This window comes from Salvelinus sp. IW2-2015, unplaced genomic scaffold (genome assembly GCF_002910315.2).
Source record: "Salvelinus sp. IW2-2015 unplaced genomic scaffold, ASM291031v2 Un_scaffold1746, whole genome shotgun sequence".
Lineage (NCBI taxonomy): Eukaryota > Metazoa > Chordata > Actinopteri > Salmoniformes > Salmonidae > Salvelinus > Salvelinus sp. IW2-2015.
In genome coordinates this window covers 128,943-152,022 of record NW_019943128.1, presented here as the reverse complement: position 1 = coordinate 152,022, position 23,080 = coordinate 128,943, and the positions used below count along the sequence as shown (strand labels likewise).

The window sequence follows — 23,080 nt, the reverse complement described above, 5'->3', positions numbered from 1 at the left end:
GATTGTAAATAATTCTGCTTCTCTCTCTCTGCTCTCTCTCTCTCTCTGTCTCTCTCTCTGTCCTCTTCTCTTCGTCTCTCTCTGTTCTCTCTCTCTGTCTCTCTTCTTCGTCTCTTCTCTTCGCGTCTCTCTGTCTCTCTCTCTGTTCTCTGTCTCTCTTCAGTCTGTCTCTCTGTCTCTCTCTCGTCTCTTCGTCTCCTATCGCCATCACTCCTCTGACTCTTCACTGTCATCTCCTCTTCTGTCTCGTCTCGTTACATTCTCCTCGCCTGTCTCTCTGACTACTTCTGGCTCTCTCTGTTTCGCGGTCTGCGATTTGTTCCTCTCTCTCTAATGTCTCTTCTGTCCTCTATGTCTCTCTCTTCTGTCTCTCTCTCTTCTCATTGTCTCATGATCTCTCTCTACTGATTCTCTCTCTCTGTCTCTCTCTCTGTCTCTCCTACTCTGTCTCTCTGTCTCTGTCGTCGTGTCATCAATGTCATCGTCTCTGTCTCTACTCTGATCTTCTCTCGGTTGTCTCTCTCTCGTCTCTCTTGTCTGCTCATTACATCTCTCTGTTTTCTGTTCTCTCACTGATCTCTCTCTGTCTCTCTCTGAGTTCTTTATGTCCGTGCTCTAACATGCCGTCGCTCTCATCTTTCTCTCTCTATCTGTCTCAATCTACCTCCGCTCCTGATTCTCCTCTGTTCTCTCGTCCTTCATGGTCTCCTCTCTCCACCTTACTTGTCTCGTCACCCATGTCTCTCTGTCCTCTGGTATCTCTCTCAGTTGTTCATGTCTACTGTTCTCATTGTCGTCTCTGTCTCTGTCTCTCTCTCTCTGTCCTCTGCTCTCTCTCTCTCGTCCTCTCTCTCTCGTTCTCTCTGTCTCATCTGTTCTCTCTGCTCTCTTGTCTCCTCTGTCTCTCTCGGTCTCTCGTGTCTCTCTGTGCTCTGTCTTCATCTGGTCGATCTGTCCTTCTTAGGCTCTATCTCACACTCACTCTCTCCTCTCCTGTCTTCTCTCTGCGACATGTCTCTCTGCTATACATACTGAGTTCTCTCTCTCTCTGTCTCTCTGTCTCTTCTGTCCTGTCTCTTCCTCTCTACTGGCTCTCTCTCGTGTCTCTCTCTCATGTTCCTCTTCCTCTTCTACTCTCTGTCTCTCTAGTCTTCTCTCTACTTATCTCTATGATCTGGCGTCTCTGCTCCTGTCTCTCTGATCTCTGTCTCTACGTACTCTCTTCCTCTCCTGACTCTCTTGTCATCTACCTCTGTCTCCTCTCCTCGTCCTCTCTCTGTGAACTCTACTCTTGTCTCCTCTTGTCACTCTCTCGTATCTATCTTCTCTGTCTCTCTGGTCCTTCTCTGTCTTCCTCTCTGTCTCTCATCTCTGCTCGGTCCTCGTCTGTCATCTCCTCAATCTGTCCTACCTCCTGTCTCTCTCATGTTCTCTCTCTCTCTTGTTCCTCTTGATCTCGTCTTCGTCTGCTTCCACTCTGTAACTCTCTGTCTCCTGTCTCTAAACTCTCTCCTATCCTGGTCGCTCTCTCTGTCTCTGTGCGTCTCATGTCATTCCTCTCTCCCTTCTCATGTCCTCTCCGCTCGTCGTCATGTCTACTCTCTCTGAAGTCTCTCTCTCTGTCTCATTCTCTGTCTCCTGTCTCTTCTCTCTGTCTCTCGTTCTCTCTACTCTGTCTCTGTCTACTCTCTGCTCCTCTCTGTTCTCTTCTTCTCTTGTCTCTGTCTTCTCTGTCTCTGTCTCCTTGTCTCTGGCTCTCTCTCTTGTCTCTGTCTGTCTTCTCTGTCTCTGTCTCTGTCTTCTGTCTCTGTCTCTTCTCTCTCTGTCTCTCTGTCTCTCTCTCTGTCTCTCTGTCTCTTGTCTCCTCGTACTCTCTGTCTCTGTCTCCTCATGTCCTCTGGTCTCTGTGTCTCTGCTTCGTACTCTCTCTCCCTCTCTCTCTCTGTCTCTCTCTCTCTCTCTCTGTCTCTCACTCTCTCTCTCCCAACAGGCCCTGCCCGGCCCCTAGTTACCGACGAGACAACAGGCCCTGCCCGGCCCCTAGTTACCGACGAGACAACAGGCCCTGCCCGGCCCCTAACCCGATGTATAATGCCGAGGCCTGTAGGGTCGGGTAGCAGAGCTCTAGTTGGTAGTGACGGCCAGTAGGTTGGCATTATGGTTGGGGTGGTTTGTGTTGGGACAAGGTGTGTTACAGTGTCAGTGGGTATATAACTGTTATGTTAGTGTAGCAGGACAGTGGCTGTACTCACTCTGAGGCGATGGAGGTGGGGACATGTTCCTCCAGCAGCTCCAGACTGTGTAGGATCCAGTAGCAGAGCCACGGCCTGCTGGCGTCCAGACACTACAGAGAGAACACACACACACACACTACAGATACTATAGGATCTAGTAGCAGAGCCACGGCCTGCTGGCGTCCAGACACTACAGAGAGAATCTAACTGTTCTCTCTGTAGTGTAGTATCTGACTGTTCCCTACAGTCAGACACTAGAGAGAACAGTCAGATTCTACACTACAGAGAGAACAGTCAGAGACTATAGTGACACAACCTACTGGCTTCAAGACACTGTGTAAATTGACAAATAATCCGCTTGGTGGGCGAGTTGAGGGTCATGAAATATCGCGTGGATGAAAGGCGGGTGGGTAGCTGGGCGGGTCGAGGGTCATATCGCGTGGATGAAAGGCGGGTGGGTAGTTGGGCGGGTCGAGGGTCATATCGCGTGGATGAAAGGCGGGTGGGTAGTTGGGCGGGTTGCGTAAAGAGAAAACAATGCATTCATATCTGTAGGCTACATTGAGGTTTTTCTTTCCTTATTCTATCTGACCGTTAGTTGCGTAGCCTCAGCGTACGCTTTAGGGTCTAACTGTACTGCGCCAAATACACACCAATAGCCAAATGCTTTCGGGAACTTTGGCAGGAAAAAGTTCACGTCGATCCACTGAGGCTAAAAAGAACAATGTCAGAGTTTAATTCAATAAGAGAAAAGCTACGAAATGGAGAGTTGAAAATAAAGAGAAGGGAGGGTCAGAAAAGTTGTTTGGGAAAGATTAGGTGATGTGGTAAAAGAGGATGATGGCAGTGCCGGCAATGTTATGGCAATGCTATGGCTATGTTATGGCTATGCTATGTCAATGTTATGGCTATGCTATGTCAATGTTATGGCTATGCTATGTCAATGTTATGGCTATGCTATGTCAATGTTATGGCTATGCTATGGCTATGTTATGGCTCTGCTATGTCTATGCTATGACTATGTTATGTTAATGTTTATGTTATGGCTATGCTATGACTATGCTATGGCTATGTTAATGTTATGGCTAACCTATGACTATGTTATGTTTATGTTATGGCTATGCTATGACTATGTTATGTCTATGCTATGGCTATGTTATGTCTATGCTATGGCTATGTTATGGCTATGCTATGACTATGTTATGTCTATGCTATGGCTATGCTATGGCTATGCTATGGCTATGTTATGTCCATGCTATGGCTATGTTATGGCTATGCTATGACTATGTTATGGCTATGCTATGACTATGTTATGGCTATGCTATGACTATGTTATGGCTATGTTATGGCTATGCTATGGCTATGTTACGTGTGATGATTGTGAAGCGCTACACAAATTCGACAGTAACAAGACGTGGACTTCAAAATGGCACGTCAAGGGAACTCTGCGGTTCAGATGGGTTAAATGGAATAGTAGCCTAGCTGAAATCTGGACCCTGACTGTAGGTCTATAACCGCTCACACAAAGTGCCTTCAGAAAGTATTCAGACCCCTTGACTTTTTCCACATATTGTTACGTTACAGCCTTATTCTAAAATTGATTAAATAAAAATGATCCTCATCAATCTACACATAATACCCCATAATGACATCACAATACCCCATAATGACAGAGAAAACAGATTTTTAGAAATTTAGCAAATGTATTACAAATAAAAAGATAACAGGATTCACTAAATTTACACAACTAAATTCACAGCATGCCCCATTCAAGAAATTTAGAACCAGGAACAGATATAGCCCTTGGTTCTCTCCTGACCTGACTGCCCTTAACCAACAGAAAAACATCCTATGGCGTTCTGCATTAGCATCGAACAGCCCCCGTGATATGCAACTTTTCAGGGAAGCCAGAAACCAATATACACAGGCAGTTAGAACAGCCAAGGCTAGCTATTTCAAGCAGAAATTTGCTTCCTGCAACACAAATTCAAAAAAGTTCTGGGACACCGTAAAGTCCATGGAGAATAAGAACACCTCCTCCCAGCTTCCAACCGCTCTGAAGATAGGAAACACTTCACCACCGACAAATCCCACTATAATTGAGAATTTCAATAAGCATTTTTCTACGGCTGGCCATGCTTTCACCTGGCTACCCCTACCCCGGAACACAGCACTGCCCTCCCCTCTGCTACTCGCCCAAGCCTTCCCCATTTCTCTTTCTCCCAAATACAGTCAGCTGATGTTCTAATGAGCTGCAAAATCTGGACCCTTACAAATCAGCCGGGCTAGATAATCTGGACCCTTTCTTTCTAAAACTATCTGCTGAAATTGTTGCCACCCCTATTACTAGCCTCTTCAACCTCTCTTTCGTGTCGTCTGAGATCCCCAAAGATTGGAAGCAGCTGCGGTTATCCCCTCTTCAAAGGGGGGACACCCTTGACCCTAACTGCTACAGACCTATATCTATCCTACCCTGCCTCTCTTTCGTGTCGTCTGAGATCCCCAAAGATTGGAAAGCAGCTGCGGTTATCCCCCTCTTCAAAGGGGGGACACCCTTGACCCTAACTGCTACAGACCTATATCTATCCTACCCTCCCTTTCTAAGGTCTTCGAAAGCCAAGTCAACAAACAGATTACCGACCATTTCGAATCCCACCACACCTTCTCCGCAATGCAATCTGGTTTCAGAGCTGGTCATGGTGCACCTCAGCCACGCTCAAGGTCATAAACGATATCGTAACCCCATCGATAGGAAACAATACTGTGCAGCCGTATTCATTGACCTGGCCAAGGCCTTTGACTCTGTCAATCACCACATCCTCATTGGCAGACTCGACAGCCTTGGTTTCTCTAATGATTGCCTCGCCTGGTTCACCAATACTCTTCTCTGATCGAGTTCAGGTGTTCAAATCGGAGGGTCGTTGTCCGGGCCTCTGGCAGTCTCTATGGGGGTGCCACAGGGTTCAATTCTTGGACCGACTCTCTTCTCTGTTTACATCAATGATGTCGCTCTTGCTGCTGGTGATTCTCTGATCCACCTCTACGCAGACGACACTATTCTGTATACTTCTGGCCCTTCTTTTGACACTGTGTTAACAACCCTCCAGGCGAGCTTCAATGCCATACAACTCTCCTTCCGTGGCCTCCAACTGCTCTTAATACAAGTAAAACAAATGCATGCTCTTCAACCGATCGCTGCCTGCTCCTGCCCGCCTGTCCAACATCACTACTTTGGACGGCTCGACTTAGAATATGTGGACACCTACAAATACCTAGGTGTCTGGTTAGACTGTAAACTCTCCTTCCAGACTCACATCAAACATCTCAATCCAAAGTCAAATCTAGAATTGGCTTCCTATTCCGCAACAAAGCATCCTTTACTCATGCTGCAAACATACCCTTGTAAAACTGACCATCCTACCAATCCTCGACTTCGGTGATGTCATTTACAAAATAGCCTCCAAAACCCTACTCAATAAATTGGATGCAGTCTATCACAGTGCCATCCGTTTTGTCACCAAAGCCCCATATACTACCCACCACTGCGACCTGTACACTCTCGTTGGCGTGGCCCTCGCTTCATACTCGTCGCCAAACCCACTGGTTCCAGGTCATCTACAAGACCCTGCTAGGTAAAGTCCCCCTTATCTCAGCTCGCTGGTCACCATAGCAGCACCTACCTGTAGCACGCGCTCCAGCAGGTATATCTCTCTAGTCACCCCAAAACCAATTCTTCCTTTGGACGCCTCTCCTTCCAGTTCTCTGCTGCCAATGACTGGAACGAACTACAAAAATCTCTGAAACTGGAAACACCTATCTCCCTCACTAGCTTTAAGCACCAGCTGTCAGAGCAGCTCATAGATTACTGCACCTGTACATAACCCATCTACAATTTAGCCCAAACAACTACCTCTTTACCTACTGTATTTATTTATTAATTTATTTTGCTCCTTTGCACCCCATTATTTCTGTCTCTACTTTGCACTTTCTTCCACTGCAAACCAACCATTCCATTGTTTTTTTTAGTTTTTATTTTACTTGCTGTGTTGTACTCACTTCGCCTCCATGGCCTTTTATATTATTTTATACATATATTTGTTTGCTTCACCTCCCTATTCTCACCTCACTTGCTCACATTGTATATAGACTTATTTTTTTTTTCACTGTATTATTGACTATATGTTTTGTTTACTCCATGTGTAACTATGTGTTGTTGTATGTGTCGAACTGCTTTGCTTTATCTTGGCCAGGTCGCAATTGTAAATGAGAACTGTTTCTCAATTTGCCTACCTGGGTAAATAAAGGTTAAATAAATAAAATTAAATAAATAAGTTTCCATTGATCATCCTTGAGATGTATCTACAACTTGGAGTCCACATGTGGTAAATTCAATTGATTGGACATGATTTGGAAAGGCACATACCGGTCTATATATAACTCTGTGTTGTGTCTGTTCACACTGCTATGCTTTATCTTGGCCAGGTCGCAGTTGCAAATGAGAACTTGTTCTCAACTAGCCTACCTGGTTAAATAAAGGGGAAATAAATAAAATAAAATAAATAAGTTTCCATTGATCATCCTTGAGATGTATCTACAACTTGGAGTCCACATGTGGTAAATTCAATTGATTGGACATGATTTGGAAAGGCACATACCGGTCTATATATAACTCTGTGTTGTTGTCTGTTCACACTGCTATGCTTTATCTTGGCCAGGTCGCAGTTGCAAATGAGAACTTGTTCTCAACTAGCCTACCTGGTTAAATAAAGGTTAAATAAATAAAATAAAATAAATAAGTTTCCATTGATCATCCTTGAGATGTATCTACAACTTGGAGTCCACATGTGGTAAATTCAATGATTGGACATGATTTGGAAAGGCACATACGGTCTATATATAACTCTGTGTTGTTGTCTGTTCACACTGCTATGCTTTATCTTGGCCAGGTCGCAGTTGCAAATGAGAACTTGTTCTCAACTAGCCTACCTGGTTAAATAAAGGTGAAAAAAAAAAWATATATATAAGGTCCCACAGTTGACAGTGCATTCCAGAGCAAAAACAATGCCACGAGGTCAAAGGAATTGTCCGTAGAGCTCCGAGACAGGATTGTGTTGAGGCACAGATCTGAGGAAGGGTACCAAAAAATGTCTGCAGCATTGAAGGTCCCCAAGATCACCATTCTTAAATGGAAGAAGTTTGGAACCACCAGGACTCTTCCTATAGCTGGCCGCCCGGCCAAACTGAGCAATCGAGGGAGAAGGGCCTTGGTCAGGGAGGTGACCAAGAACCCGATGGTCACTCTGACAGAGCTCTAGAGTTCCTCTGTGGAGATGGGAGAACCATCTTGGCATCTCCACCAATCAGGCCTTTATGGTAGAGTGGCCAGACGGAGGCCACTCCTCAGTAAAAAGGCACATGACAGCCCGCTTGGAGCGCGCCAAGTGGCACCTAAAGGACTGTCAGACCATAAGAAACAAGATTCTCTGGTCTGATGAAACCAAGATTGAACTATATGGCCTGAATACCAAGTGTCAGGTCTGGAGGAAACCTGGCACCATCCCTACGGTGAAGCATGGTGGTGGCAGCATCATGCTGTGGGAATGTTTTTCAGTGGCAGGGACTGAGACACTAGTCAGGATCGAGGGAAAGATGAACGTGGCAAAGTACAGAGAGATCCTTGATGCAAACCTGCTCCAGAGCTCTCAGGACCTCAGACAGGGACGAAGGTTCACCTTCCAACAGGACAATGACCCTAAGCACACAGCCAAGACAACACAGGAGTGGCTTCTCTGAATGTCCTTGAGTGGCCAGCCAGAGCCCAGACATGAACCCGATCGAACATCTCGAGAGACCTGAAAATAGCTGTGCAGCGACGCTCCCCATCCGACTAGACAGAGCTTGAGAGAATCTGCTGACAAAAATGGGAGAAACTCTCCAAATACAGGTGTGCCACGCTTGTAGCGTCACACCCAAGAAGACTCGAGGCTGTAATCACTGCCAAAGGTGATTCAACAAAGTACAGAATACTTAAGTAAATGTGTTATCAGTTATTTTTGCCCAATATTTATTTATTTTTTAAACCTGTTTTGCTTTGTCACTATGGGGTATTGTTTGTAGATTGACGAGGGGGAAAAAAACGATTTAAATCCATTTTAGAAAAAGGCTGTAACGTAACAAAGTGGGGAAAAAGCGAAGGTGTCTGAATACTTTCCGAATGCACTGTACCCTAATATAATATTGACTACTCCAGAATTAAGAGTTTCAGTAAAATTATAGCCCAAATGTACATTTTGCCTCTGGAACAGGAGAGGTGAAATATGATTTATTTATTTCAGAAAACGGTTTGGTATTTTTTTTAAATGGTCTATATCCTGCAAGTTTAGCCTACAATGTTTTTGTCAATGTTTAGAATACTTAAGAGACAACAAATTGCAATGCGCGGAACATTGGCTCCAAAGTTTAAATTCTTAACGCTTCTTAGAAACTATGACGAGGATGAAAGGAGGCAGGAAACCCTTTTAGAGGCACATCTTCAGTTCTGACCAATAGCGATGAAGAAGAATATCTTGATTAAATCCCCCCCCCCCATCCACTTGTTTTTTCCTACAAGCACTGACTTTTCTGATAGCTACTATATTAGCTATCTTTACAAGAATACAAATAAGTGGTGGAGACGAGTTCTGAGAGATGACATAAGCCCATGTTCAGATAAACGGCAATTATTATATATAGTATGTGGTCATCAATGATGTGCTATGTGGGAAATACTCTTAGGTAATTAGTTCTCATGCAGGCTCATGAGAGTGTATACAGTTGTCAGCCTGACAGTAGTCTACATACCGCATAAGCATCGGAGAGATGACGTAATCCCTTCTTCAGGTACTGGTAGTGCTGGTCTCTCAATAGAGTGGGTCTGAGGAGAAAACACAAAGTGGAAATCCATACATGAAACACATAATGGTTGCTAATAGGCTGAGCGCCAGTCTGTTTGTGCCATCATGCCTACTCACTGCCATGTATGGCTTGACAATGACAGCAATGGAGTAGGCCAGAGTATAAACTGATCTGGGACCAGCGTACATTATGGCTGCTAATGTAGTGGCACATCTATCACTCCAGTGTTAATGCTAAATTGTAATTATTATTTCGCCTCTATGGCCTATTTATTTCCTTACCTCCCGACATTTGCACACACCGTACATAGATTTTTTTATATTGTGTTATTGACTGTACATTTGTTTATGTGTAACTCTGTGTTGTCGCACTGCTTTGCTTTATCTTGACCAGGTCGCAGTTGTAAAATGAGAACTTGTTCTCAACTGGCCTACCTGGTTGAATAAAAAAAAAAAAAAAAATCTGATATTGGCTTGGATACATACACAACAAACATAACATAGGCTACACAATAAGCTACATACATTTGGGGTACCTTAAACTACTAGGCTACCTTGTATGATTATAATATGCATTTTTATACACGTTTCAAACTACTGTACATTCTACTTAGAGCGACTTCTCTAACAACTTCAGAAGACAATCATCTCTCTCCTTTCTCCTAATTAACTCTGTTGATCTGCAGGTGCCAACAGTGACACGTGCACATCCATTCCCCTGCGCCAAAGGCTGTGTGTGTGTCACATCACACCCGACACTCCCCCTCCTCTCCCGAGTAAGTAACCTTTCCTCAGAGGTGTATGTGCGAGTCTGGTGTGTGTGTGTGTGGTGTGTGTGTGTGGTGTGTGTGTGTGTGTGTGGTGTGTAGAGGTGCATGTAATTAGAATCTACCTGCTCTGGTCTGCTATGTTCAGTACAGGCTTAGTCACCGAGTTAGTCACAGATCAGCTGGCATTTCATTATTACCCTACTGTACAATAAAGAACATCACGACACCCCAGCAACCACACAGACGTTAACACACTACAGAAGACTTCAAGCACTACAGCTGTTACATATTGTAGCAACCTTTAAATAAAGCATACTGTCCTTTCAAACTTGAATGTTTGGACTAGGATGGACTAGGACGGATAATAACTTTACAGGCTAATCAGAATTCAATTCGAAGTTGTAATTTGTATTCAGATGTGCTGGTCTGTCTTCATCTATATATACACTGCTCAAAAAAATAAAGGGAACACTTAAACAACACAATGTAACTCCAAGTCAATCACACTTCTGTGAAATCAAACTGTCCACTTAGGAAGYAACACTGATTGACAATAMATTTCACATGCTGTTGTGCAAATGGAATAGACAAAAGGTGGAAATTATAGGCAATTAGCAAGACACCCCCAATAAAGGAGTGGTTCTGCAGGTGGTGACCACAGACCACTCTGCTTCCTGCGGCTGATGTTTTGGTCACTTTTGAATGCTGGCGGTGCTTTCACTCTAGTGGTAGCATGAGACGGAGTCTACAACCCACACAAGTGGCTCAGTAGTGCAGCTCATCCAGGATGGCACATCAATGCGAGCTGTGGCAAGAAGGTTTGCTGTGTCTGTCAGCGTAGTGTCCAGAGCATGGAGGCGCTACCAGGAGACAGGCAGTACAAGGCAACAACAAAATAGGGTGTGTGTGGTGTGGGGGGGGGGTTCAAGGCAAACAACAGAATGTGTGTGTGTGTGGGGGGGGGGGGTTCAAGGCAAGACAACAAAATGTGTGTGTGTGTGGGGGGGAGGTGGTTCAAGGCAAACAACAAAATAAAATATAACCCTAACCTATCGGTAGATGGGTAAAAAAAAAWAATTAAATGGACATTGAATACCCCTTTGAGYATTGTAAAGTTGTTAATTACGCTCCATTGATGTATCAATACACCCAGTCACTACAAAGATACAGGCGTCCTTCCTAACTCAGTTGCCGGAGAGGAAACCACTCAGGGATCTCACCATAAGGCCAATGGTGACGTAAAACTGTTTCAACAACATTGTAGTTACTCCACAATACTAACCTAATTGACAGAGTGAAAAGGAGGTCTGTACAGAATACAAATATTCAAAAACATGCATCCTGTTTGCAATAAGGCACTAAAGTAAAACTGCGGCAAAGAAATGAGCTTTATGTCCTAAATAAAAAGCGTTGTGTTGGATTTTCCCCAAACATATCACTGATTATCACGCTTCATATTTTCAAGCATGGTGGTGGCTGCATCATGTTATGGGTATGCTTGTTATCAGCAAAATCCTAGAGGAAAACCTGGTTCAATCTGCTTTACAGTCATTGGGATACAACTTTCAGCAGGACAATAACCTAAAACACAGGGACAAATATACACTCGAGTTGCTTACCAAGAAGACAGTGAATGTTTCTGAGTGGCCGAGTTACCATTTTGACTTAAATCTGCATGAAAATGTATGGCAAGACTTGAAAATGGCTGTCTAACAATGATCAACAACCAACTTGACAGAGCTTGAAGAATTTAAAGAATAATATGCAAATATTGTACAATCCAGGTGTGCAAAGCTCTTAGAGACTTACCCAGAATACTCACAGCTGTCATCGCTGCCAAAGGTGACTCTAACATGTATTGACTCAGGAGTGTGTGAATGAGATATTTCCGTATTTCAATAAAATCACTTTGTCATTATGGGGTATTGTGTGTAGATGGGCGAGGGGGAAAAAATATTTAATTAATTTTTAAATGTGGAATAAGTCAAGGGTATGAATACTTTCTGAAGGCAATATGATATACTCATTCTGTCATGGTGGTAAAAACAGGTGTGGTGCTTTGAATGGAAAGAAAATGACAGAAACAAGACATTGCTTTGATGTTCTGGTACTAGTACTACCTCTGGTCCGCTGTTACAGCCACTACTACCTCTGGTCCGCTACTACCTCTGGTCCGCTATTACAGCCAGTACTACCTCTGGTCCGCTATTACAGCTGCTACCACCTCTCGCCCGCTACCACCTCTCGTCCATAAGGATCTAGGGTATGTTTAGCTCTGGTCCAGGGCATAATTCAGCTGTGCTCTCTCTCTCTCACTCAGTCAGTCACTGGCCATGTCCAAATTGCGTCCTAAATAGTTGGCCGTTTGAGTATGCAAAAAAATGGTGTTTAATAGGCTTTGACAACAGCTGATAATTAGATATCAACAAATAGTGGGAAACAACACATTCGCGCATTCTTGGTATGCCAAAACAGAGTGCTTTATAATGTGTGAATTTTTGAAAAATCTAGTAGGGTTTAAATGCCAGGATGTTCTACTCATTTCCTCTCTTCTTCTAGTAGGATTAGATGCACACTTTTCCTCAATGCATTGGAAGAGGTGGGCCGCGAGTGATATGCCCTAGTTCTGCCAAATAATGTTTGTACAATGTTGTTGTCATGTTGTGCTGCTACCATGTTGTTGTCATGTTGTGTTGCTACCATGTTGTTGTCATGTTGTGTTGCTACAATGTTGTTGTCATGTTGTGCTGCTACCATGTTGTTGTCATGTTGTTGTGGCTACCATGTTGTGTTGCTACAATGTTGTTGTCATGTTGTGCTGCTACCATGTTGTTGTCATGTGTTGTTGCCTTGCTATGTTGTTGTCTTAGGTCTCTCTTGATGTAGTGTTGTTACCATGCTGTGTTGTCATGTGTTGTTGCCTTGCTATGTTGTTGTCTTAGGTCTCTCTTGATGTAGTGTTGTGTTGCTACCATGCTGTGTTGTCATGTGTTGCTGCCTTGCTATGTTGTTGTCTTAGGTCTCTCTTGATGTAGTGTAGTCTCTCTTGTTGTGATGTGTGTTTTGTCCTCTATTTATATTGTATTTTTTTTTTTTTAATCCCAGGCCCCCGTCCCCGTAGGATGCCTTTTGGTAGGCCGTCATTGTAAATAAGAATTTGTTCTTAACTGACTTGCCCAGTTAAATAAAAGGGTAAATAAATAAAATTATAATTATAATAAAACAATCAAGTAGCCAAAAAACAAAACAAGGCTACTTAAATTGAGAAGATGCCGAATAGCGAAGCTTCTGCGGTGGTGTTCAAATGTAGACGGTCATTTTGGTTCTCCTTAAAAAGTATCACGAGTATTACATCGTAGGCTACATCTTGGAAAAACAGAAGTCTTAATTCAATTTTTAACCCAAAGGAGATTTCTATTTTCTCATTGAAAAAAATAAATAAGTGTTTCTTGTTCTCTTGGCCTTCGTCAAAGCTTTTAAACGAAGTACTAAACCACCTTTTGATTTCTGCCACCGGGGCACCTGGGACTCGCGATGTGGCTGCGTTATTGATGTCATGTTAATCATGTGGATTGTTTTAGGTTTTGTAGGCTAGACTACCTATTTAATGAATGGGTCAAGCTTTAGCAGTCATTCTGATCTCCTTCCCAATGAGCAGTGTTTATTACATAAATACATACATATTAGTTTATTACGTTGCTGCGGTTCTGAATTGAGATGCACCAGCCTTTTGATTAGACTTTTTTGTTGTTGTTGTGTGTTTAAGCTACTTGACTGATTAAATAAATACAAATGTTTTAGTTTGTGTGTTTAAGCTATTTGACGGATTAAATAAATAAATATACATATAATTATTTTAGTTTGTGTGTTTAAGATATTTTGACTGATTAAATAACAAAGTCAAGGTATTGGAGTGGCCATCACAAAGCCCTGACCTCAAACCTATAGAAAATGTATGTGCAGAACTGAAAAAGCGTGTGCGAACAAGGAGGCCTACAAACCTGACTCAGTTACACCAGCTCTGTCAGGAGGAATGGGCCAAAATTCACCCAATTTATTGTGGGAAGCTTGTGGAAGACTACCTGAAACATTTGACCCAAGTTAAACAATTTAAAGGCAATGCTTCCAAATACTAATTGAGTGTATGTAAACTTGACACAAGCCGGTGCGCCTTGCACCTACTACCACACCCCGTTCAAAGGCACTTAAATCCTTTGTCTTGCCCATTCACCCTCTGAATGGTACACATACACTAATGTCTCCATAGTCTTAAGACTTAAAAATCCTTCTTTAACACGTCTCCTCCCCTTCATCTACACTGAAGTGGATTTAACAAGTGACATCAATAAGGGATAATAGCTTTCACCTGGATCTACCTGGTCAAACTGTCATGGAGAGAGCAGGTGTTCTTAATCTTTTGTATAGTCAGTGTAGAACTGCATTCCTATTCTATTCATAGTTTAGAGAAATTGATCTAATTGGAAATGAGCTATTATCAGGATGGCTCATGTTTTTATTTAACTAGGCAAATCAGTTAAGAACTAATACTTATTTACAATGACTCCCTACCAAAAGGCAAAAGGCCTCCTGCGGGGACAGTGGCTGGGATTAAAAATAAAAAAAACAAAATGTAATTAAAATATAGGACTAATGTAATGTATGTCTGTTCAATTTGAAAAACCCAGCCGCACTTGGCCCCCGCCCCACCTATTCAGCCAGTCAGGACCCGCTACTGCGTTGCAGCCGTGGCATACTGCATACTTTTAACTAAACGGTACGTGCTAAATAGTATGAGACGATGAGTACATAGTATACCGTTTAAGTATGTAGTACGCTAGTGTGGGTATTCGGACACGGTCAGTCACTCAGTGAAAGCGCAGCCGAACCACGACCTGCACCGGAGCTAGTGTTTGTTCAGTAAGGTGAAACGTTAACAACCTTGTAGATAACTTGTTCAGAAGGGTGAAACGTTAACAACCCTGTAGATAACTTGGACTTGTATGTATCGGTCTTACTCAAAGTATTTAGTTATATGCTCACAAAAAGTTTTTTTTTAAATGGCCTTCAACTTGAACTTGAAATATGCGGTCAAATTTAATGTAAAAGGCATAGCCTAGTAGCATTCAATGCAATGACAGATTCTCACATACAAGACTAAGTCTGTGATCATGCTGAAAACCAGAGAATGAAGGCGAACATTTACTTACTGTGGTAAGCTGTGTATCTGTTTGTAAACACTGATTACTTCTTGTATACTGCGTTCGACTTTTCTCTGGATAACATAAAAGATGTTTGAGTGAGACACACGAAGCAGAACAGAAAGTGCGAGCTTCAACCAGGCATGAGAATGAAACTGACTGCATGCACACACTATAGTTTTGTTTAAACATCTATGGATGGCAGAAAAAAAACCACTACATGATTGGCTCTCATATCTTTATCATACAGAACATTATCATTATTCAGAATAACAACGTCGGAGCCGTTTCTCACTCCACTCCTTAGCCAACTAGTTAAAAGTTATTTTAATCCAACATCATGTGTGACAAAATGCATATGCAAGTGGTTTTAAAGGCACATCTAAAAACACCTGTTTATGATTGCGCAAATCCCTTCTTGGCTCAAATGTGTAGCTAGACAGCGATGTTTGCTAGCTAGCCATGAAAACTAAAACGCTAATCTGTCCGTCAGGTTCACCTGCTCCACTGAAGTCACCGTCTCCACTCCGTCGTCTGTGAACTTCTCCGAGGAGTGCCATTCGCTGAAGCACCGTAACGGCGCGGGTACACGTTCCATGATTGTTTTGTGTGTACCGTTATTTTCCCATTAAAATGTTCTCTGGTGATCAACAACTAATACAACACGGCGAGGTTACTTCCTGTTAAGTGGGCGGGGTTTCATAATATGCATACGGCAATGCAGATGGAACAATTTAATCCAAAACGCGCACCCGTCTCTCAATTCAATTGGCTCTGTCTCTCTCTCTCTCTCTCAATTCAATTCAATTCAATTGACTTTATTGACATGGCAAGTTATTATTACTTACATTGTCAAAGTATACATATCGAAAAATGTAAATAAAATATATATGTATATATATACACAAWATATATATATATTTATATATAAATAAATGGTGGGACTAACAGCAATAATAATAGTAGTAGTGGACATGGGATTACCATTAATAACAGCTACAACAACAATATTAATCAGAACAACAATACATTAAAGCAACAGTAGTAGACCAGTGTCAACATGACTGAGAAGACACATGACCTGGTACGAAAGACTCTCTCTCTCTCTCACCCACAAGGCCTAGTATTAATTTGCTGTCATATTAGTGCATGAATATTCTGATGAATCCTAAAATACATGCCTAGGGGGTAATTTATGAAAAATGTGTCAACTCAATCCAACCATGCTTTATTTATTATGTGGTAAAACTTATACTAGAATCATTTTGAGATAAACATGTAGGCTACTTGGCACATCATAAAACAACATTTATTTTAGGCTGTAGGAATAAAAGGAATAGGCCTATTTTTAATTTAGCTCACTTTAGGTAGCCTAGGTTTACTTTGCACAATTACCCTTCCTGATGTAGCTTACGGACAATAAAATAATAAAGGTGTTTCTTCTGTACTTTGTTACTCCCGCGCTTTCTCAACCAACCATCTCGTGTGTCCGTGATGTCAAGTGAAAAGCGGATGCTGCCGAGAGCTTCCCCCGCCACCGCACCCATCAGAGGAGGAGAGGGCTGGGTGGAATCTGGACCCTTCTCTTATAGCTCGGCTTTGTTATCAAAGAGACCGCTCCTCCTGGTTTGATAGACAGAGCTGCTCACCGGTTTCTCGAAAGAGTACCCAAAGACTTCATTGCATTTTGGGCAGACATGGGCTGGGGTGTAGCTGTGTTGCTTTTGGAAATTCGTTGCTGAGTTAGCTTGCTGGCTGTTCTAATTTCTAAGACGCTATGGCTAAGCAATATGATGTGCTCTTCCGACTCCTGCTTCTCGGAGATTCGGGGGTTGGAAAAACATGTTTATTATGCAGATTCACGGACAACGAATTTCACCCGTCTCACATTTCCACAATCGGTAAGACCGTTCCTTTGATGCATGAATAATTTTTTGKKGGGGGGGGGGGGGGGGGGAATTGATCAGAATGCACCTAATCAGATCTGATTATCTCCAGGCTAAATAGTCTAATCGAATAGGCTATTGCCGCTATATCAATTAGCCTATTGAAAAGAGCATGTACATTATTCTACATTTTCTTTGTGCAGAATGTACCAATTTGCTATTAGACATTTTACAAATAGCCCAATTGTGTATTAAAATGAAGTGTCCCTCTCTATTTCAAAGCACTGTATATTTGTATTGTTTTGCATATCTGAGCTCTGATTACAATACCAATTAGTTTCATTAATAAAAAAACAGAACAGCCAGTTGCAGGACAAATCAAAACGATAACTTGCGGGGGGGGGCATCCACTTGGTAAAATATCCAACTGCACTAATGATGACCACCAGTAGGCTACACTTGCTACAGTTGCTACCTGGATACAGAGTGATACATGGCATATACCACATTAGATGCTATCTCCAAACTATGAACATGATATTGAATATGTTTATGTTATTTTGAACCAAGTAAAATGCATGAATACAAGTAGAGTATTCCAAGAGGTTATGTAACCAATGGGACTATCAGTAACTGTCAGAAACTATTGGGACACATTCGTTACACAATCTTTTTGTGAATAGCTGCTTCTTTTACTAGAAGAAATGCACGTGAACAAAAGTAAAGTGACATTTTTTGGTGGGAAAATGTGTCACTTTTACCCACAATTACCTCAACTACTGGTACTCCTTCTATATAGCCTTATTGTTTTTTTTTATTGTGTTACACTTTACTTTTTTTTATTCAGCAAATAATTTGTCTTACCTTTTATCTCGGCACTGTTGGAAATGGGTTCGTAAATAAGCATTTCACTGTGAAGTCTACTCGTGTTGTATTCAGCGCATTCAGCGCATTCAGCGCATTCAGCGCAGTGAACAATAAAATATGATTTTATTTTGATCTGAAATATATACATAATCTACATGGCTTGTCATTTTACTGCAATATAATATATATATTATAGTTACTAATAGTATAAAAGTCATTGCCATGCAACATAGTGTAATTTCACCTACTCTTCATCCTTGGTCATTGCTTTGCCTCGGTCCAACCCTTGTAGAGAGAGAGAGAGAGAGCATTAAAGCAGTAGCCTACGGTCCGTAGGCTACAACAAGGTTTGCCCCTTTAGTTAATATGGACTGTCATACTACATTCCCCAAATGAACAGCTCCTGACTCTACTCTACTGCCTTCCTATTGAGGCCAGTGAAATAAGCTATCAGGACAGCCCTGTCCTCCCCTTTTACCGACCTGTACCAGTCATTCTCCTATCTTCCCAGTCAAGGCAGGTTTCCTTTCTGTGACTGCCCGTTGAACTCCTCCTCCCCGGGTTCAGGGACATCACAGAGAAATATCAGATACGGTCCCAAATGGAACCCTATTCCCTATGCAGTGCACTACTTTTGACCAGGGCCCGTACCATGGTCAAAAGTAGGGTGCCATCTGGGACACATGGGTGCCATCTGGGACACATATACAGTTCTCCCTCTGCAGAGAGGAAGGCAGTATTATAGGAAGTAATTGGTTGCATTAACCGGTAGCCATGGAAGCAGTGTGTGTGGGGAGTGGGGGGCTGAAAAACAGACATTCGGTCCTTTAATACAGGACTAGTAAAGTACACTAGCAACCTGCATGTCCCTTCCACCTGGGATCCCTCTTTTTCAGCCATCTATTTCCTGTGTTTGAGGGGTTCAAAATCCACTTGTCGCTTAAATCTCGCCGGATCGATTGCTTTCATTTGACTCCTGTGACACTTTCATTCTCTTCCTTGTGCTTCTAGTTGTTTTTGTAATGACCTGTCAAACACACCCTGGTAATGGCTGAAATAGACTCAACGGAATACATTGTCTTTCTGTTGCATCAGGGATTTAACACATCATCTGGATACTTACATCACAAGAAAGAGAAATAACTTTATTTTTTATGGGTGTTAATTTTTTTGTGGAATTTAAAAAAGTAATAATTAGAAATGTTTACAAATTAGATGCGCTGAAATTAAAGCAATTTACGAAAATTAACATTCAGATTATAGTGCTATTATGTTTCATCTCACAAACAATGTAAAGTACACTACATGACCAAAAGTATGTGGACACCTGCTCGTCTAACATCTCATTGCAAAATCATGGGCATTAATATGGAGTTGGTCCCTCCTTTGCTGCTAAAACAGCCTCCACTCTTCTGGGAAGGCTTTCCACTAGATGTTGGAACATTGCTGCTGGGACTTGCTTCCATTCATCCACAAGAGCATTAGGGAGGTCGAGCACTGATGTTGGGCGATTAGGCCTGGCTCGCTGTCGGTGTTCCAATTCATCCCAAAGGTGTTCAATGGGGTTGGGGTCAGGGTTCTGTGCAGGCCAGTCAAGTTCTTCAACACCGATCTCGACAAACCATTTCTGTATGGACATCGCTTTGTGCACGGGGGCATTGTCATGTTGAAACAGGAAAGGGCCTTCCACAAACTGTTGCCACAAAGTTGGAAGCACAGAATCATCTAGAATGTCACTGTATGCTGTAGCGTTAAGATTTCCCTTCACTGGAACAAAGGGGCCCGAACCATGAAAAACAGCCCCAGAGAATGTGTTTCCACTGCTCCAGAGTCCAATGGCGGCGAGCTTTACACCACTCCAGTCGACGCTTGGCATTGCGCATGATGATCTTAGGCTTGCGTGCGGCTGCTCAGCCATGGAAACCCATTTCATGAAGCTCCCGACAAACAGTTATTGTGCTGACGTTGCTTCCAGAGGCAGTTTGGCACTCGGTAGTGATTGTTGCAACCGAGTACAGGTCCCGTTCTGTGAGCTTGTGTGGCCTTACACTTAGCGGTTGATCCGTTGTTGCTCCTAGATGTTTCCACTTCACAATAMCAGCACTTACAGTTGACCGGGGCAGCTCTAGCAGGKCAGAAWTTTGACAAACTGACTTGTTGGAAAGGTGGCATCCTATGACGGCACCACGTTGAAAGTCACTGACCTCTTCAGTGAGGCCAGTCTACTACCAGTGTTTGTCCATGGAGATTGCATGGCTGTGTGCTTGATTTTATACACCTGTCAGCAAAGGGTGTGGCTGAAATAGCTCAATCCACTAATTTGAAGAAGTGTCCACATACTTTTGAATATACAGTATAGTGTATGGATAAATAGTTGTAATCTAGACCCAAACATGTATATTTTTCCCAGGGTATTCTGCTATTGACGCACAAGTTGTATTATGCACCAGAACGTGACAACAGCAGTAATAATCAGGCCGTGTAGACAGCGCAGGTGAATGTAGGTAGGCCTAGTCAGAGGACGTTATTGGGGTTCCAGCCTTGTTCCACCCCTTTATGCTAATGTTATCAAAAATGAAAATACAMCACACTAATTATGCAAATTATGTACTTTTCTTTATTTTAACACTGAATATAAAATAAATACCTGATACCATTAGAAAATGTATATATGAGATAATTCTAAGCATTTTGATGACTGTTGGCATTTTGATGACTGTTGCCTGGAGTACATTATACACATTATCAACATTCTAGGTTAGAATTTTGGAAGAACTTGGTGAAAGTTCCCATTTCTAGAGTTCTACGGTGTTCTCTGTCTAAAGTTCTAGAACCAGGAGTGTTCTTCATAGAACTACATCCCTAGTGATATCGTATGTAGTGTTTACAGTGTGTTTTACCCAGAGTTGATATAGTAATGTAGTGTTTACAGTGTGTTTTACCCAGAGTTGATATAGTATTTAGTGTTTACAGTGTGTTTACCCAGAGTTGATATAGTATTTAGTGTTTACAGTGTGTTTACCCAGAGGTTGATATAGTATTTAGTGTTTACAGTGTGTTTTTACCCAGAGTTGATATAGTATTGTATTTTACAGTGTGTTTTACCCAGAGTTGATATAGTATGTAGTGTTTACAGTGTGTTTTACCCAGAGTTGATATACACTGCTCAAAAAAATAAAGGGAACACTAAAATAACACATCCTAGATCTGAATGAATGAAATATTCTTATTAAATACTTTTTTCTTTACATAGTTGAATGTGCTGACAACAAAATCACACAAAAATTATCAATGGAAATCAAATTTATCAACCCATGGAGGTCTGGATTTGGAGTCACACTCAAAATTAAAGTGGAAAACCACACTACAGGCTGATCCAACTTTGATGTAATGTCCTTAAAACAAGTCAAAATGAGGCTCAGTAGTGTGTGTGGCCTCCACGTGCCTGTATGACCTCCCTACAACGCCTGGGCATGCTCCTGATGAGGTGGCGGATGGTCTCCTGAGGGATCTCCTCCCAGACCTGGACTAAAGCATCCGCCAACTCCTGGACAGTCTGTGGTGCAACGTGGCTTTGGTGGATGGACGAGACATGATGTCCCAGATGTTCTCAATTCGATTCAGGTCTGGGGAACGGGCGGGCCAGTCTATAGCATCAATGCCTTCCTCTTGTAGGAACTGCTGACACACTCCAGCCACATGAGGTCTAGCATTGTCTTGCATTAGGAAGGAACCCAGGGCCAACCGCACCAGCATATGGTCTCACAAGGGGTCTGGGGATCTCATCTCGGTACCTAATGGCAGTCAGGCTACCTCTGGCGAGCACATGGAGGGCTGTACGGCCACCCAAAGAAATGCCAACGCCACACCATGACTGACCCACCGCCAAACCGGTCATGCTGGAGGATGTTGCAGGCAGCAGAACGTTCTCCACGGCGTCCCCAGACTCTGTCACATGTGCTCAGTGTGAACCTGCTTTCATCTGTGAAGAGCACATGGCGCCAGTGGCGAATTTGCCAATCTTAGTGTTCTCTGGCAAATGCCAAACGTCCTGCACGGTGTTGGGCTGTAAGCACAACCCCCACCTGTGGACGTCGGGCCCAATACCACCCTCATGGAGTCTGTTTCTGACGTTTGAGCAGACACATGCACATTTGTGGCCTGCTGGAGGTCATTTTGCAGGGCTCTGGCAGTGCTTCCTCCTGCTCAAAGGCGGAGGTAGCGGTCCTGCTGCTAGGTTGTTGCCCTCCTACGGCTCCTCCACGTCTCCTGATGTACTGGCCTGTCTCCTGGTAGCGCCTCCATGCTCTGGACACTACGCTGACAGACACAGCAAACCTTGCCACAGCTCGCATTGATGTGCCATCCTGGATGAGCTGCACTACCTGAGCCACTTGTGTGGGTTGTAGACTCCGTCTCATGCTACCACTAGAGTGAAAGCACCGCCAGCATTCAAAAGTGACCAAAACATCAGCCAGGAAGCATAGGAACTGAGAAGTGGTCTGTGGTCACCACCTGCAGAACCACTCCTTTATTGGGGGTTTCTTGCTAATTGCCTGTAATTTCCACCTGTTGTCTATTCCATTTGCACAACAGCATGTGAAATTTATTGTCAATCAGTGTTGCTTCCTAAGTGGACAGTTTGATTTCACAGAAGTGTGATTGACTTGGAGTTACATTGTGTTGTTTAAGTGTTCCCTTTATTTTTTTGAGCAGTGTATAACAAATTATATTTTAGGCTTAGGGGTTAGGTTCCGGTTAGGGTAGGTTCAGGCTTAGGGGTTAGTTCAGGCTTAGGGGTTAGGTTCCGGTAGGGGTTAGGTTCCGGCTTAGGGGTTAGGTTCCGGCTTAGGGGTTAGGTTCCGGCTTAGGGTTAGGTTCCGGCTTAGGGGTTAGGTTCCGGCTTAGGGTTAGGTTCCGGCTTAGGGGTTAGGTTCCGGCTTAGGGGTTAGGTTCCGGCTTAGGGGTTAGGTTCCGGCTTAGGGGTTAGGGATAGGGGTTAGGGATAGGGATTAGGGGTAGGGCATTGGGGTTAGGGTTAGGTTAGGGAAAAAGGACTTTGAATGGAAATCAATTGTTTGGTCCCCACAAGGATAGTAAAACCAACGTGTGTGTGTGTGTGTGTGAACACTATATTGATAGTCAGAGTGGTGTTAGCCAGTGTTGGTCAGTCGGTCTGGATCTATACCTCTCTGTGGACTCAATGTGGTTTGTTTGATCTAAGAATGCTCC

At 43.0% G+C, this 23,080-nt stretch overlaps 2 protein-coding genes across 4 annotated transcripts in view; one reads left to right on the top strand and one right to left on the bottom strand.

Annotated features, from left to right (window-relative positions):
• The window catches only part of fntb (farnesyltransferase, CAAX box, subunit beta), a 36,193-nt gene extending 20,407 nt beyond the window's left edge, over positions 1–15,786 (bottom strand). Inside the window, exons 1-4 of the mRNA XM_070439538.1 lie at positions 15,595–15,786; positions 15,105–15,169; positions 9,075–9,147; positions 2,250–2,344 (exon numbers count right to left, since the gene is read on the bottom strand). Of these exons, the coding sequence (XP_070295639.1) occupies positions 2,250–2,344; positions 9,075–9,147; positions 15,105–15,169; positions 15,595–15,693 (332 nt within the window). The 5' untranslated portion in view covers positions 15,694–15,786. The remainder of the gene's footprint in view (positions 1–2,249; positions 2,345–9,074; positions 9,148–15,104; positions 15,170–15,594) is intronic.
• An 835-nt stretch (positions 15,787–16,621) lies between these two features.
• LOC112071853 (ras-related protein Rab-15) overlaps positions 16,622–23,080 on the top strand; it is a 28,288-nt gene continuing 21,829 nt past the window's right edge. Inside the window, exon 1 of one of the 3 annotated variants that reach the window (XM_070439539.1) lies at positions 16,622–16,996. In XM_070439539.1, coding sequence (XP_070295640.1) covers positions 16,873–16,996 — 124 coding nt within the window. In that variant the 5' untranslated portion in view covers positions 16,622–16,872. The remainder of the gene's footprint in view (positions 16,997–23,080) is intronic. The other 2 variants (XM_024139280.2, XM_070439540.1) reach the window with 2 other exon arrangements.